The following is a 17735-nucleotide window of genomic DNA, read 5'->3' as shown; positions in this document are numbered from 1 at the left end:
CATCTGGAAAGACAGCAAGCTCAGCTCTTCTTGAGGAGCTCCAAGCCTCAGTGAGAGAGGAGCCCACAGTCTCCCTGGTGGCCCAGCCTGCCCACCATCGCCCCATGCTTGGTCCCCGTCACCCCAGACAAGCAATCACAACTCTTAGTTTCAGCTTTTCTCCTCAGGCACACACAAGTCAATAAAAATCTCTTCCTTCCCCGCCTTTTCCACACCAAGGGCGGCATCCTCTCCAGGCTGCGAATATATATTTTGTTTCATGTACGCTTTATCTTGGACATTGTTCCAGACCGATTCAGTCTTTTTCACGGCGGCACGCCCTCAGCACAGATTTTTAAAGCTCACCCTGAAAGCCAAGGGCTCCTCTCCTTGGCCCAAGTCAAATGGCTCCTACTCTGATGGCCCATCTCCACCTGCCAGACACCGTGGGATATGGAGGCTGGGAGCCCGGGGCCTAATTCTGGCTCAGAGCTACTCCTCTGCCTTGTGACTCCAAATCATGGGGCAAGGGCCTGGCTCATACCTCCTCCCTGGGGGTGGGAAGGCCAAAGCGGATCAGAAGACTGCAGCCCCAGCAGGGGAGGGGCTGCTGTGTGGGCCTTTTAGGTGAATGTGAGAACCGTCTTTCTAGAAGGTGAGTCACAGCCTCGCTCCATTTAACAATCTCCCTCAGCTGCTGCAGGTTTACTTTCTTCCTCCTCTGACGAGCTGAGAGATAAGGTGCTGTTCTTGGGGAAGGAAGCTGAGAGTGTGCAGGAGGACTTGCCCCAAAGGGCTGGAGCCTAGGACGGGGTTGTGGTGGATGGGGCGGGGCGGGGTCAGGGGGTGCCTGGACCCAAGGCTCACCTGCGTCTGCATGGGGACGCCCTCCGCCCCACCAGACAGCCTGCGCTTAGAGAGGCCTGAGACCGGCTCTGTCCTTGCTAATCAGCGAGAGCTCTTGGGTGAGTCATTTAACCTCTGAGACTCAGGCTCCTCTGCGTAAAACGGGGACAAAAAGAAGTAATTACAGACCTGCAGTGAGGAGTAAGTGAGATAATAGAGGTGGAAACATTTCATACATGGTGAGACACTGTACAAAGTCAACGCTTTTATGATGAACTTTTTTGGACTTAGGGCGTTGAAGTAGCCTGTCTTCCAGTCCTGAACTAGCAGTCAGCAGCCCCGTGTCTGAGCCTCTCTGAGCCTCAGTGTCGCCTTCTGAGGCCGCATCAAGGGGAGGGGTCAGCACTGACATCGTTCCAATCCTTCCTGCAGGCCTCACACCAGCCAGCAGCTTCTCACCGCCTGCCCTTCCCTGTGAGGAGAGGGCTCTGTCCCGCATCCCCTCCGGTCTTCAATCTGCCTTCACCTCCAGCACTGATAGATCTTCTTGGCAAAGCTGCCTCCAAAGATTCCTGCTAACGCTTGTCTGTTCCTGCATCTTGCAAAGCATGGCGCCCACGGCATCTTAAACCCAGATTGTCTGCAGCTGCTCCGGTGGACCCTGCAGCTTCGCCGTCCTCCCTCTGGACTCCGGGAGCTGCGCCCATCCTAGCGATGCCCTCGAGACCCTCGGTCCCAGCTGGGTGAGACCCTTCCAGAGCAGGACCCGACCTTGCCACCCACCAAGACTCCCACGGTGCCCTCCACCGCCTCCCATGTCTGGCTGCCCAGGCAGGTTCTAGAATGTCTGTGCCCCAGATCCGAGGAGAAGACGCAGCCAGTGGGGAAGAAGGGCCGGCAGGCGCAGCCCCGCCTCCCGATGACCACCTCCGGAGCCTGAAGGCCCTCACAGAGAAACTGAGGCTGGAGACCCGCAGGCCCTCCTACCTGGAATGGCAGGCCAGGCTGGAGGAGCAGATGTGGCCCTTCCCGAGGCCGGTGGCCGGGCAGCGGGCTTGTGTGGAAGAGGGGCCCTCAGGCCCCCCAGGAGCGCCCAGGCGGCATCCTCAACCTCATGGGATGGCCAGCCAGGATGATGGGGCCCCATGCGCTGGCAGGCTGGAGGGCTTCGAGAGCATCGATGAAGCTATAGCCTGGCTCAGGAAGGAACTGGTGAGTAAGTGGCTGTCCCTCCAGGAAGCCCCAGAAAAGATGCCATTCTCTCTCTGTCTCTGTCTCTGTCTCCACCCCTCTGTCTCTCTGTCTCTCCCCCATCTCTGCCCCTCCCAACGGTACATTTTCCTGTTTAGTCAAGGCTGGGCCTCATTACTGTGTGGGTATATGTGGTCCATGTGCCCATCAGCCCCCAACCACAGGTCCTTGTGGAGACCCTGAGCCCGTGTTTTTTATTTTTAGTTTGTTGGCCACGCCTTGCAGCATGTGGGATCTTAGTACCCCGACCAGGGATGGAAGCCTCACTCGCTGCATTGGAAGTGTGGAGTCTTAACCACTGGACTGCCAGGGCAGTCCCCCTGAGCCTGTGTTTTGAAGGTGTCCCCAGCGCCACTCCTGGCATCAGAGTCCCATACACTCCTTCCTGGACTGTGACTGCCCCTCTTCCTCTCTGAGTCCCTGTCACCCTGCCACCTGCTCAAGCTGCTGGCCGCTCCTGTGGCCCTTTGTTCAGCAGCCCCCCCCCCGCCCCACGGCGCTGCTCTGGGCAGCGGGGCCGCGTGAGGCAAGCACAGGGCAGCGCGGGCGCTGCTGTAAGTAGCTCGGGCTCGGCCCAGCAGCGCTCTGCCCACACTGACGGGTGTACAGGGAGCTGCCCAGGGGCAGCGTGGCTGATCAGGCCTGGCGGGGGTGAGGGCTTTGGGCTGAGGCTCGGGGGCTGAGTAGGAAACTGCCCAGACGTTACAGCTGGGAGGGCGCCCAGGTGGAATAAGTGTGAGCATTGGGCGTGCGTTGGGAGCCGGGGCCAGCAGCTCGACCTTTTTTCTGCCCACGGGCACGGCAGGCTCCCATCAGGGGCGTCGCTCAGCACATGAGAAGGGGGTTGGCGTGCAGAGCTGTGCGCCCCTCGCCCGGGGGAGAATCACTGGTCCTGGGCATGGTGGTGTCTCAGCAGAGCCGGGTGTGATGCTAATCGTGTGCTTTCAACTCCTGCCCCACCCAGCCCGTCACCTGCGGCCCAGGTCACAGCTGCCCAGTCGGGCCACTCTGGCCACAGGTGAGCCAGCAACCAAGGGCCAACCGCCTTCCAGAGCCTCCAGTTACTCCTGGTCCCACAGGGTAGGCAGAGGCCTGCCTGGTTTGCTGGGCAGAATCCTGAAAAATAAATCCCCTTTGGGGCCTGGAATTCCTTGTGAGTTAAGGTAAAGAACTGGGGCCAGGAGGGCTCAGGGACCCAAGTATCTGATCAGACATCTTTTTCGGTTTTAACCTTTGATGTTGAGACTGCTTCTCAAAACACGTCTCCACTACGTCTGTCCTGGTAACTGGAGTGTTAGTTGCTTGCAGAGAAGACGCGGCCGCTGGGGATTCGCGCTGCGTCTCCAGACTCCCCATCGCCACTGGGTGCTCTCGGGGCATGTAAGAGGCGAGGACGGATGGACACGAAGCTGCTCTTTAAATCCTTGAGGCTGCACTGCTTTGATTTGTTTTCATAAAGAGGAACAAAAAAACAGTCCCATCAATCAAGGATTCAGTTAGCTGGCATTGGGTTCATTTGAGGTTTGATGGCTTCTGGGAGTGCAGGCTTTTACTTTCTAAGTAGGTTAGCATCCCACACGGGTCCCCGTCGGGGGTGGAAATCAGAGAAGGAATTTCCTGGATGTGAACCAGTAGGGCATTCTCTCAAGTTGTCCCCCACGTCCGCCGGAGGAGAGCCGCCCCTCAACCCTGGCTGTATGTTACACTTACCTGGGAAGCCTTGAAACCCCCAACTCCTAGACCACACCCCAGACCAGTCAGACCAACATCTGGGGGTGGGCCCCGGGCGTCAGTAGTTTTTCAAGCTATTCTCAAAGTGCAGCCTGGGTTGAGAACCACTGCCATAGACTTACAGGCCGTGCTCATTTTTCTTGCCAAGCCCATTGCAAGCCAAGCAGCGCGAAGTGCCCCGGCCGGAGTGCACTGGCTGAGGGGAGGAAGGTGGACCAGGCCAAGGGCACCCAGGGGTGACGTATGGAGTCATACTCCACAGGCAGTGAGAGGAGCGTTAATCGTCAGGACTAACGTGGCTGCCTAAGGCTATTGTAAATAAGTACAGTGAACATTGGCATTAACAATGCTTCATATTTGCGTTTTTCCCCCTTTCCATGCCACTTCTCTGTGCTGCCAAAGGTGGGTAATAAGCATAATAATAATAATAATATCAAGATTTGTTACCAATTGAGTGACTACCATGTGCCAGGTGTTTCACATGCATGACTTAGCTCTTCTGAGTGTCACATCACCTTCCTGTTGCCCCATTTTACAGAAGAGGAAACTGAGGCTCAGAGGGGAATGTAGCAATAAGTGAGAGGGTAGAAATTTGACCAGTGGCCTGTCTGGTTGCCTCGCCCAGGCTCTTCTTAGCCACTGTACTACATAGTGTCTTCCAAAGGCAGTTGATTTTGTGCCATGACTTCACAAAGATGTTGGCAGTCGATAGGTGAGGCAGAGGGAGAAACAAAATTGAGAGTCCAGCCCTCACGCTGTGGTCTCTTTTGTTCCTACAGCAGACCTGTGTAATTGCTGTTATGTCTCCATTATACAGATGAGTAAACTGAGGCTCGTAGAGTCAGACGACCTGCCTAGAATTATATGACTAATAACTGGTGAACTCAGCCTTCACCAGTGAGAGTACAGCTTTGGGGAGAAAGGCAGGGGGTGAGAGGTGTCCCTCCCACAGGGCCCCATCGGGCAGGCCTCCTCCAGCTGCAGGTAGAGAAACTCTCAGAGCAAAGACTCTCCAACTCTAATGGGAAGATTCTGATCTTGTTAAAATGAAGATTCTGATCTTACAGGTCTGGGATGGGGTCCATGATTCCAAATTTCCAACAAGCGCCAAGGTAGTGCTTGCTGTACTGCTGGTCCACGGACCACACTTTGAGAATCAAGGACTGAAAGGCAGGCAAGACTGGGGTCAGAGAACCAAGAAGGGTCCTCAGAGGGAACCCCCAAGGGTCCCCAAGCCTGTGCCCTAAACCCTGTCCCTGCTGTAACTGTCCTCTGGGCTTGGGCTCAGCCAGTGGGCTCCGGGGATGAAGCCACGTCGTCCCACACCGAATGGTCCAAGAGCTGAATTAGTTCAGAAGACTTTAAGTCTGAGGTCAGAGCAGCCCAAATGCAGCCCAGCAGGCAGGCCAACTGAAATGTGCAGTTCTGCCCGCTTCTGAGATTAAACAGTAACAAAGGCGACCTATAAAATCCTTTGACTGCCTTGAAAACAGAGTTGAACATTTGATCAACACGCCCACGCTCCTGTTTTGACTCTCAGTCGAAACATTAAACTTCACATCATTGTTTTCCCTAATTCATCATCTGTTAACTCATTGAAGGTGTCATTAAAAATTAACCTGTTTTTTAAAAATAGTGATTTCAAAAGTGGTTTCAAATAACCTTTGTTTTATTTTAAGCCCAGAGTCAAGTTTTCTCTATACCGGGGCAGGCTCTCTCTACCAATTTATCAGACCCGTGTGCAAATTTGTCTTTTCTCTTGGTGTGGCCAAGGAAACATGAAAAATCTGTAATTCAGTCAGCTGTGTAGCTGTTTGCCCCACACGATGCCATACTCAGCTGGCTGGGAGTTCGGGGTCAGTCGTGGGTTTGTGCCCTGAACGGGTCTCTGACCATCAAGAGCTTATACCGGAGCAGTTGATGAAACCAGCGAGGTTCTTGTTGACAACGCTGACCCTCCTAGAGGCAGGCGATGTCGGGTCTGGAAGGATGGGCGGTCCAACCCTATCTCCTAGGAGGTTAGCTCAAAGGCAGAGAGCGACTGCCTGAATCTTGGCTTATTTCCCAGGCCAGAGAGGGTCCTAGCAGCTTCCTCAGGGTCCACCCTTCCTCTCAGCTTTCACTGCAGGGAAAGTGCAGTCGCTCCTGACACCCCCAGGGACCTGCACGTAGAGGGTTTTCCTTCAGAGTAACATGTTGGGGGTACAAGGAGGGTGGGAATCCTTAAGCCCTGTTGGCACTGCTCCTCGGAAGGCTTGGCCTTCAGCTCCCTGTGTATTCAGGAAAGGTGTCACCATCCGGCCACGGCAGGCAGGGCTGCTGCCTCTGTGCCCGGCAGCTTCGGGCCACCTGACTCCCCAGGCTGAGACCCAGCATCGTTTACTGGGGAGACCGACTCAGAGCCTAGCGAAGTGGCCCTCTGCAGCTCTGCTTGATCCAGGCTGCTCCGCTGCCTGAGGCCACAGCCTCCAGCTTTCCACCTTCAGGGTGGCCTCACTAGGTCCAGGTGGCCTGGAGTGGGGCTGGGGCAATGCTTCAGGAAGGGGTGAGCTCGAAAGGATGTGGCCCTGAAGCTGTGGGTCTCAGCCCTCTAGCTGAGCCTGAAATTCAGAACACGTCACAAACCTCTGATTGCGTTTGGCCCCAGAGCTTGCAGCCCAAGAGAAAGAGGGACACTCCCTTCTGCCTCTCTCTTTAGTCCTGCTAAAACGCTCCCCTTGCCAACATGAAGGATAAAGAAAAGGGAGAAATCGTCTACTTGGCCTGTGCGGTGCCAAAATTAAAACCAAAACAAAACATTCCAGCTTCCTAAGGTGTTGTCTTTGTGGCGAGAATCCCTGGCGTCAACAGGTATTTTTCTTTTAGCCTCATGCAGGTGTTTGATCCCCACAGACAGAGCCCCCCCGCCAAAAAGGTGTTTATGGTTGTTAGAAAAAGGGAAAGGAAATCTGACAAGTTTTAATTATTCTAAGGCCTGCCATGGCAGGAGGCCCGTAGCCCTGGACCCAGCTGTCCTCTCCAGGTTAACCCTCTCTTGCCTGTGCTGCCTGCTTGACAAGCACGTGACTGGTGTGTCCAGGCACAGCCCTCTGAGGCCAGTGTTATCCACTGCTGCTGAATGATAGCGGCCGAATGACAGTTCGAGCTCACTGAGCATCTTCTGATGGGGATGGAGGTGAGAGGCGTGAAGGTGATAGCCACGTTAACCCCGCCCATCTGGGGGAGCATTTTATGGTCCTCAAGGCACGTTTACATACAGTATCTGAGTGGGACGGCTTGGAGGTATTTGCTATTCCCGTTTTACAGATGAGAAAACTGAGACTCAGAAAGATGATGAGCCTGAGAGTCAGAGACGTTAAGTGACTTGCCCAAGGTCACATGTAAGGGTGTGGCTGAGCCAAGACACAGACCTGCATCTCCCGGCTCTGGACCCAGATCTCTTTCCTTCGTACTGGGTACAGGTGCTCACATCAGATGTTCAAGTCAGTGGGCCCACGAGTTGTCAAAAAGCCTGCATTTGAAACTCTGCTGATTTCAGAATGGGGGGACTTCCCTGGTAGTCCAGTGGTTAAGACTCCTACCCTCCAATGCAGGGGGCGCAAGTTCAATCCCTGGTCGGGGATCTAAGATCGTGGCGCGGCTGGAAAAAAAAAAGAAAAATCAGGCCTTGATTTTAGAACGGGACATGTGTAAGGGGTCACAGAGAGTTATTAGCAACGCCTCATAACAACCCTATGGCAGGGATGGGGGCAGCCATGCCCAGTCCATAATGAGGATAATACCTTGCTCAGAGCTACCCAGGGGGCTGCTGGCTGAGCTGGGGTTTGATGCACAAGAGTTTCTAGCCCAGGTGTCACTTTGCCCGAGGCTAGGTCTCCTCTGCATAGCAGGGGCTTTCCACCCATCCACTCCTGCCGGGGGAAGCCTATCTCGTTAATCTGGCCAGATACCGTCCTTTAGCAGTTACTAGGGAATTGCTAAACAAAGGGGCCTACAAAGGAAATACTCCAAAACATCAGTGACCTTTATTTCTGGGAGCTGATATTATCCTTTGGACTTTTCTGTAGTTTCTGAAATTTCTAAAATAGAAATATATATGATTAGGGAGAAAAGAAGATTATAAAAGTAAAAGACAAAAGACGGGAAAGAACTAAGGTCCTCTTCTTGCCAGTGTAATTGGCACACATGCCTCCCCTCATAGCTTCCAGGTTAAATAAGGCATCGGATCTCCTAGAAAAAGATAAAAAGTGGGATCTGCCATTGCTAGACATCCCCCACTTGGCATTAGGTGGGAGCTGTTGACCAGTGGGATGAAGGTGGCTCCAAATCAGGAGATCCTGCCTGCTTTCCATCTCTTGGCCACCTTGCAATGCAGAGAAGAGGATGGGAGAGGGCAGGGCTAGAGGCCTGATGGCCGCACTTACCAGAAGAACAGCGCGAGGTGGTCCTGGGGCTGTAAGAGGCAGGCGGGCGTCCTTCGATCCAACTTGTTCATTCAGTACGAGCTGTGTTGACCAAATGCCTGGGCTTAGGTGCTGGTGCCGGTGGGGACAGGGCCCTTGTCTTTATGGGGCCCGCCTTTGTGGATGAGACAAACATGTAAACAGTGACACCGTGAGACAAGAGCTATGCTAGAGGAACAGTAAATGTAGTCCCCAAATGCTTTGGGGTGTGAGGCCCATGTTGGGCAGTCACCGAGGGCCAGGTACGGTGGACTTTGAAATTAACCAAAGGAAGTACACATCCCTAACTTCCTTAGCAACCAGATCCACGTCTCCAAGGCTTGACATTAGCCTTCTCCTTATTCCCATTCCCATTGTCCTGTGATAATTAAAACCCAGCTCCTCGGAGGGGCACCCTCCCAGCTGTGGTAACTACCCTCCAGGCTAGTGTGTAGTAACTGCTGGATCAGGCTCCCAGTGCATTGGGTACAACCACGGACCCCTCCCAGCCCTTGAGGGTCTGGCACTCGGGGGGCACCGCTCCTGACCGCTGGCAGGGCCAGGCCAGGCCCCAAGGTGCCCAGGAGCCAGGGAGGGGCCCGGGTGGCAGGCGGCCCTGGCTTCTCTACCTCCCACGTGGCTCCCCCCAGGGCGGGCACCACCCCCACCCCACCCCTGCCCCGACACAGGGACTGAGGAGGACAAAGCCTCCTCCTGCCAGAGCAACTGCTTTGCGCAGTGCTGGTTACAACTATGGACGGAGCCATCGGTGCTCGAGCAGGAAGGAACCCAAGGGGTGGTGAGCCTTCATTTTTCAGACAGAGAGGGAGATGGGTGGAGAGGTCCTGCGAGTGTCCACTAGCAGCTGCTGCTCGGGGGCTCCCCCTGCCCTCTCTAGCCTCTCCCACGCTCCGGCCGGCGGCCCCACGTCGGTGCTGGACACACTGCATGGCGCTCAGCAGTCCCTGCGTTTTCCTGAGCACCCAGGGTGTGCTCGGGCTCACCCCCTAACTCTGGCATGTGAAGGGGAGCCAGGTCACGGACGCCCCACGGGCACAGCAGACACCCTCCTGAGATGGGCTCTGAGTCCAGCCCAGCACTGAGGCTGCTGTGAGGCCCCTCCCGGGGTGAAGCCCAAACCATTATTCCCTCTAAGGAGGCAGGTTCCAGGGTAACGGAGCGTGAAATGACTTGGGAGAGCTAATGGCCTTGCTCACACTTGCAGAGAACAGATTTGCTTCACTTCCTTTGGAAGGCACAGGTGGGAATCTATATATAGAAACTGCAGGTGCAGGGGCACCTTAATCACTCATAGGAGACCTAGTTCCACAGGGCTCGCTTCCTGACTCTTGGGCAGTGAGGGTTCCTGGCTGGTTCCTGGGCTCACTTGGTGTCAGACGTGAAACTCCCAGCCCATCCGTTTCCAAGCCGGGGAGCCCAGAACCCAAGAAAAGTCTAGAAGTCCCCACACAGGTGCTCCAGGGGTCTTCTGGGGGCTCCCTAAGGATGCCAGGCACCTCAGCCCTGTTCCATCACATTTGACAATGGCCCTGGCTAGAGCTGATCTCCACGCAATCCCTTAATGAAGCGCTACTCCTGCCTGTGCTGGTGGGCACTCCCTGCAGGTGGAAGTTCAGAAGGCAACCCAAGGAGCTCATGGCAGAGCAGGAAGTGCGGGGGGGGGGGGGGGTGTCTCGTCTCTGTCTACTCTCTCGCCTAGAGACACCCTAGCAGGAGAGGCGGGGGGGGGCCAGCCCTCCCTGCAGTCTTGCTTGGGGCTCAGGGGGAATAGCTGTGTTGTGGGCCCCACTCCAGCAGCCTGGCACAGGGGGTCACCATCCCGGGGCTAGCCGTTGCCCAGCAAGGCCCCCACTTGCTGTCCAGGGCAGTGGCAGGGAAGTTGGGGAAGTCCCCGGCCCACCCTGCGGGCCTGAACCCATCGTGTCCAAGCTGAGGACACCCCTGCCTGGGAGATGCCTCCACGGCAAATGCTGAGGTGCTTCGGTGGTACTGGCTCTGTGACTCTGGACAGACCACTTGGTGACGAGATGCCAGTACTGCCCTATCAGCCCAGCCGGCCGTACTTGGTATTGATAACAATGGGAGGGGCGACACAGGTGTCAGGTGTGAGTAATCACCCCCAAAGTGTGTGGGAAGCATGGGTTGGTGACTAGTTCTGCTCCAGGCAGTTGGGGAACAAGGGGGAATCACACTGTCCTCCAGAACTCCTAAACCTAGTAGGAGAGATAAGAATGTCGTATGGGAAATAAGAAAAAATAACTGACGGCTTAGCTCTATGAAGAATGGATAAAGTGGAACTAATATTTGTGGAACCCCCGTGTCCTGGACCAAGGGTCTTATATATGTTTTATTTATTTAATTCTCAGAACAGGCAGGCATTATTATTGCACCCATTTCACAGATGAGGAAATTGAGGCTCAGGCAGCTTGAGCAACTTGCCCAGAGGGGCACCTCCAGTGAGTGGTGGTGAAGGACTTTGGACCCACAAGCGATGCTCTGTTCATTCTACTCGAGGCCTCTCCCCAGGCCTGGAGGGCAGCCTGGGTGGGAGTCAGGGATGGTGTCCTAGGATTGTCCCACCTGTGTAAAATCAATACCTGGCTCTAGGAGAATTGAATTCATTCATTCATTCATTCGATCAATGCCTTTTTTTTTTTTTTAACTTAAAAAATATATTACTTTATTCCAACTTGTGTTTCCACCTCAGCCATGCCTTTTGAGCACCAGGCCTGATCTCTCCTGCGTGTTTTACTGTCTGGTGGGGAGACAGGCAATGCTGTGTGTAGGTGTTGCCGTAAGAGGTACCTATAGTTGGGGTGTCACCCAGCCTGCAGGGTTGGGGGGCAAGGGCTGAGCTGGGCACGTGGATGATGGCGTGGGAAGGAGTGGTTCTGGGGGAGGGGACACAGACCCAGCGTGGCTGCCACAAGGCGCCAGGGGCTCAGAATGGGAGTTCAAGGCTGGAGAGAGCAAGGGAGCCAGGAGGGCCGGTTGTACCTTTGAAAGGTTTGAAGAAGGGGAGAAACCTGGCTGCTAGCCTCTTGACTGCAGGGCTGAGTGCAGAGAGTGGGAGGGGGGCAGGGAGGCGTGAAAGGATGCTGAGGTGCAGGCTGACAAGTGAATGTGGGTGTGCGCATCTGGGCCTGTCTTTCCCGTCTCTCCCCTCTCACAAATTCCTTTCTTGGGTGCACGGCTTCTAGGGCTCCCTCATGTCCAGGATGCAACCTTATGAGGTGGGGGGAGGTGACGAGCATCCTCTTTCCACAAAGGGGTCGCATCTCCTGCCCCGGGCCACTCATCTCCTTATAGGCTGGACTGGGACTGTCTTCATCCATTCAGGCCGCTGCAGCAAACCACCTCCAACGGGGTGGCTGATAAACGACTGACATTCAATTATCACAGTTCTGGAGGCTAGAAGTCTGGGGTCAGGGTCCCAGCATGGTCAGGGGAGGGTCATCTTCCGAGTTAAAGACTTCTCGCTGTGTCCTCACATGATGGAAAGGGACGAGGGGACTCTCTGGGGGTCTCTTTATTATTATTATTATTATTATTTTATGCGGTACGCGGGCCTCTCACTGTTGCAGCCTCTCCCGTTGTGGAGCACAGGCTCCGGACGTGCAGGCTCAGTGGCCGTGGCTCACGGGCCCAGCCGCTCTGTGGCATGTGGGATCTTCCCGGACCGGGGCACGAACCCGTGTCCCCTGCATCGGCAGGCGGACTCTCAACCACTGCGCCACCAGGGAAGCCCCCTGGGGTCTCTTTATAAGAATAGTAATCCTATCGTGAGGGCTCTACCCGCATGGCCGCATCACCTCCCAAAGGCCCACCTCCTAATACCAACACATTGGGCTTTAGGGTTTCAACATATGAATTTGAGGGGGACACAAAGATTCAGACCAAAGCAGACTAGAACCCAGAGCCTCTGGGGGCAGACCTGGGGGCCTTCAGAAGGCACCACCCTGTCCTTCCCAAAGGTCAGCCTCACCTGTGCAGGCGGCAGCTTGGCCTAGGACCTTCCAAGTTTGCAAACCGAAGACTTTATCATATAGTATGTAGAGCTTGACTCTTGCCATTGGCGACGGAGAGTCCCTGCTGGGGCCTGAAGCACCCCCTGCTCTCTGTCCTGGCTCTGGGGCTCTGCTCCGACTTTCCCTCCCGGCAGACAATGGCTCCAGGGGCATCAGGAGAACCCAGATTCAGCCTGTACCTGCCCCAGCGCCAAGATTGGGGCTGCAGAGCAAGCGGAGGCCGAAAAACATGTTCCAGCCTCTGCCGGAGTCAACAGCATACCCTGGAAATCAATTCACAAGCCCAGTTTGGTTTCTAGGAGGTATTTGAAAAAAAAATTAATTTTTCCCAGCATCTGAGGTTGTCATCCAGCAGCACACCTCAGTGACAACCCTCACGGTCTTTCCTCACAGCATGTCTCTGGCTCTTTCTCAGGGGCCAAACCCAAGATCAAATAACAAATCATGTTTTATCCAGGCTTCTATTTCTACACAATGCTGATTAAAACAATAACTGGACGTTTAGTTGAGCTAAGTCATGAGACAGGTTATGCAAACTCTTTCCATGGTTCAAGATGAAGTCTCATAGAGAAGGGAGCATGTTCCGAGAACACGGCCTGGATTTTATACCCAGTCTCTCTTCAGCATCGATCAGAGGCTCATTGTGGCTGTTGGGCTGGGATAGCTTAGATTCCAGCCTCAGAAATCGGGATTGAACAAAATGCCCTTGATCACCTTGGGATTTTTGTTTTCCTGTCTGCCTGGATACTGTCCATTCCAAGAGCTGTAAGAAGCAAATAGATCATAAGTAATGCACCATATAAACAACAACATTGGCCAAAGAAAAGTGAGAATTTCACCATGTAGGTCCTTTCTCTCCAGGCCTAGGTGCAGAATGTTGAAATTGGGCAGGGCCCAATAAAGTTTTGAGCCTTTATTAAAAAGACTTAGACGCTGGCCCTGGTGACTCAACTAGCAACACGAGTTTAATGCTCTCCCTGGCAAAGGCTCAGCTGTGGGATATGCCGACTTCAATCCCCCCTCCCAGGGTGGCCTGTTGCCTCTGCAGGGTAAAGTTACTTGTAGGATTCTCAGAGGCGCTGCCTGTAACTCCAGCAATCCTCTAATTGCGGTATAGTATTTGGTGAAAGGGTGTGTTGCCACGGGGTGAGAAAATACACACACCACGGGGGTGGCAGCTGACCCGTAGCCCTGTTGCAATAGCTGGGCTCTAGCCAACACGTTTGATTCTCTGAGTCAGATAAGAATGGCTCTTAGGAGAGGCTGGTTGTTTCTAAGGTGGAAGGTGAAACCCCAAGGGAGGGAAGAAGTAACTAAAGGTGGTCATCAGGCTGCTCTGCAAGAGGAAGAGGGAGATTTCTTGGGTTTTGCTTGAAGGGATAAGGAGGTGTGAGGGGTGGGGAGGCTCTGAGAGTGGGGAGGGGCTAGAAAGGGAGCATCAGGGAGGGTGGCGGTCGGGAAACTCAGGACAGAAGAATCTAAGTGTGTAGGTGGTTTGCTGTGATGTCTCTTTATCCGAGTCCCATGGATCACTAGTGATTTCCTGGAGAATTAAAAGAGGGGCCGACTCCTGCCTCTGGACTGGCTGGAATAAACATATTTACTGGCTGCAGTAAAATGGTGCAGAGAACAGTATGGCGGGTCCTCAAAAAATTCAACATAGTATTAGCATAGGATCCAGCAATTCCACTTCTGGGTGTACTTCCAAAAGAAGTGAAAGCAGGGACTTGAACACGTACTGTGCACCTGTGCTCATAGCAGCAGCATTCACGAGAGCCAAGAGGTGGAAGCAGACCAGACATCCATCCATGGATGAAAGGATAAGCCAAAGGCGATGTATACGTTCTGTGGAATATAATTCAGGCTTAGAAAGGAAATTCCAACATGTGCTACGACGTGGATGAACCTTGAGGCCATTATGCTGAGAGAAATATGGCAGTCACAAAACGGTAAATACTGTACTGATTCCACTTACACAAGGTAATTGGATAGTCAAATTCACAGAGACAGAAAGCAGAATAGTGATTGCCAGGGGCTGGGGGGAGGGAAAATGGGGAGTTATTATTTAATGGAGACAGAGCTCCAATTTTGCAAGATGAAAAGAGTTCTGCAGATGGTTGGTGGTGACAGCTGCACAGCAATGTAAAAGGACTTAATGCCACTAAACTGTACGCTTCAAAATGGTTAAGAGGGTAAAATTTTATGCTCTGTGTACTTTAACACAATTGAAAAAATCCTGGGGGAAAAAAGCCTCTTAGCCCTGTACTTTTTGCTTAGGTTTCTTCGGGGGCTGAGAAAACTCATTTCTATATGGATTTGGCTTGACTACAGTGGAGTTACCTCTTAAGCGGGGACTCAGTTTAGGGTTTAAGTGTGGAGTCCCCCTTGGAAAATTCCTGTGTGGCCCACAGAGTAGGTGGGAAGGGGGCTAACGCTGCTGCTTTTCCTTGTAGCCCTGGAACAAACACTGTGTCTTTGAGCATCAGGTGCAACGTGGATTTACATTCATAACGAAATACGTCTTGCAAGCCAGTCCTAGGGTGGGCTGCTCACGCTGTGGTGGGCCCTCAGGACCAAGCTTAGTGAGGAAACAGAATGATCAGCCTCTTCTGGTGTTGGGCTCCAACAAGTGGAGGGACATGCATCACCTTCCCCACAGGAAGCCGTTTCCTTCCCCTCATGCAGAGGCAAACGCCTCCAAGCTCAATGGGCGTGTGAGGTGTCTCCACCGAGGTGGCCTTTGTCCAGCCCAAGGACAGACAGATGCCTTACTATCAACCCCCCCCCCACCACCTTTCAGCTGACTCTGATGGGTTTTCAACACTAAATTGTTCTCTGACCTTGGACCAGACCTACTGGCCATAGAAAAATGGCCCCTTCCCCCCACCAGGCCTCCCTGCTGACCACATCTCACAGGTACTTCCAGACACCTGCTCAAAACTGAAATTCTCCAACTTAAAAGGATCTTTTCAGATTGAAGATGCAATCCCTGAGGCCAATGCCTTGGTTCAGATCTGAGCCATAGGGTTCCTAGCTTTCAAAGAGAACCATCTTCAAATTACAGGATACCCCAAAGAGAAGTGGTTCAAGGCAGACTCACAGAAGACCATATTAAATAAAGCAGTGGTGTGAGCCGGCACTGACTTTCAGACAAATTGGACCCCCATCTCCTTCAGAAGGGCTTAGGCAGCACCTAGCCCAGTTCTAGGCATGGCTGGAGGCTCCAAATAAGTGAATGAATGACCAGCTGCCCTCTGGTGAGCCCGCCAGCGTTGATTTGGCACTATTCTAGATCAATACAATTTCTGATTGGCAATACATTTGGGTTGTGATGCCCAAGGATTGAGAAGTAAACTAATGAGCAGGACGCTAAGAATTTTAACCCCGTTTTGCCGTTAAACATTTTGCTGATCCCCAGGCAAGACTTTCTATTTTGGTTTTTCTCACCTATAAACTCTGTATAAAAGAGATCTGTACAAGTACATCAAAACATGGAAGCGAGAAAACAGAGCAACGAAATGCTTACTGGTGAAGTTGCTAATTTTTCTACCCTGAAATGCACTTGGTTCCAAGGCCGAATTCTTAAATGTTTAAAATGCATTTAAGACAGACATTCTTAAGAATGCAGACATTCTTAAATGTTTAAAAAACAATGTGACGGCATACCCACCACCCAACATAAGATACAAAACATCATCAATAGAGTTGAAGCCCCTGAATACCTTCCCCAATTTCAGTCCCTGCTTCCTGCCCAAAGGCAACCGTGCTCCTGAATCTGGACAAACGTGATAACCACTGCGCTACAGAAATGACGCCTGAATTTGGTGTTTATCATTCCCGTGCAATTCTTTATACCCTTACTCCATTTATATATATATATCTGTAAACAGAGAGACAGCTGGAAATACCTTTAAGCCAGGACTGACACGCATGTCTTCCAGAAGGATTTTGACACAGTATCTAGCTTAGCACAAAGGACTGTTTGGCAAGCACATCCTTATTTGTCACCCCACTCTCTGTGTCTTTTCACCTCCCTGAGCTGGGAACGGGCTACTCTCTCTAGGTGGACCCCAAATGGTGATGCAAGCCCTTCATTAGGTCTCCTGTTAACGGGCCTGGGCCCGTCCGGGACTATGGAGCTGAAGCACCGACCCCCCACCCCTCTCCCCGGCCCAGCTCGGCGCTGACGCCTCCCCCGTCTTCCCCTGCAGACGGAGATGCGGCTTCAGGACCAGCAGCTGGCCCGGCAGCTCATGCGCCTGCGCAGTGACATCCACAAGCTGAAGATCGAGCAGACCTGCGACCTCCACCGGCGGATGCTCAACGACGCCACCTACGAGCTGGAGGAGCGGGACGAGCTGTCCGACCTCTTCTGCGACGCCCCGCTCGCCTCCTCCTTCAGTCTCTCCGCGCCACTCAAGCTCATTGGGGTCACCAAGATGAACATCAACTCCCGCAGGTTTTCTCTGTGCTGAGAAGCCCTAAACGGGGCGGTGGAGCCGGAATGAGGGTTTGGGAGGTGGACGGTGGGGGGCGGCGGGGGGCGGGGCGTGGGAAGGAAGCTGAGGCCCAGCTACCCAAGCGGGTCTCCCCGGAGGCAGGGCGTCCCCAGGACCTGTGACACGTGCTCGCAGGGTCCAGCTGTGGAGCTCAGTGTCCCCATGCCTGGCCCTGGTTTAATACCCAAAGAGTCCTGCAGAAGGGCTGCCGCATCCGCTGTTCAGTGAGACCTGGGTCCCCAGGGCACACGTCTCATCCTCCCCTTAGTGACCCACATTCCTGTTTCCGGAATCACTGGTGCTATGACCTGGGAACCCAAAGGGGGACCAAAGCTGTGATTCTTGCAGAAGGCTTCCCCAGGTGCACCGACCCCCGGGGGGGTTATTAGATGTCAGCCGCGCCCATGTCACTGTTGCTGTCCTCTAAGTACTGGCTCAAATTCACCCTAAGTGGGTGACTCAGCAGCCTCGACAGGGACCCACCAGCAAAGGAAGACCAAAAGGAGTAACACGTGGAGCTTGGGGAAGCAGGCGCCAGAGCCACAGCCAGTGCCCCGGATGAGGTCTCCGACCTCGGCCCTACAGGTGCGGGGTACACTGTTTCCAGTGTGTGTGGTCCCACCAGTGTAGCTGGGGGGGAGCAGGCACACCCGCCCTCTGCTGCCCGTTCTGGCCACGTACACCAGTCCCAACCTCCAAAGAGCCCCTTTGCTGCCACGCTACAACCCTGGGGAGCACCTAGGAGTGGATTTCCCCGGGGAGGGGGGGGGGCAGCAGAGGCCTCCTGGTGTATTCCGACGGTGTCACCTCCGTCACCTTCGTGCCCTCCCCAGAAGCTCGCCCTGAGCCTCCGCTGAGATTCTGTGCCTGACTTAAACAACTAATTTTAATTCAATCAGACTGTTACTAACCTGTGGCTAACTTGTCAATAACTGTTT

The 17735-nt window shown here is 53.8% G+C and overlaps 1 protein-coding gene across 1 annotated transcript; it reads left to right on the top strand.

Moving 5' to 3' along the window:
* Positions 1-1668: 1668 nt before the first annotated feature.
* Positions 1669-16773, top strand: FAM167A (family with sequence similarity 167 member A; the record flags this gene model as incomplete). The annotated part of the gene is made up of 2 exons (XM_082843567.1): positions 1669-2037; positions 16510-16773. The coding sequence occupies 2 exons, from the start codon at positions 1669-1671 to the stop codon at positions 16771-16773; spliced, it is 633 nt and encodes a 210-aa protein (XP_082699693.1).
* Positions 16774-17735: the final 962 nt, after the last annotated feature.

Source organism: Leucopleurus acutus (genome assembly GCF_964270905.1).
Source record: "Leucopleurus acutus genome assembly, chromosome: 7".
Taxonomy (NCBI): domain Eukaryota; kingdom Metazoa; phylum Chordata; class Mammalia; order Artiodactyla; family Delphinidae; genus Leucopleurus; species Leucopleurus acutus.
The sequence above is the reverse complement of the archived record's forward strand: the minus strand, read 5'-3'. Positions and strand labels throughout refer to the sequence as shown.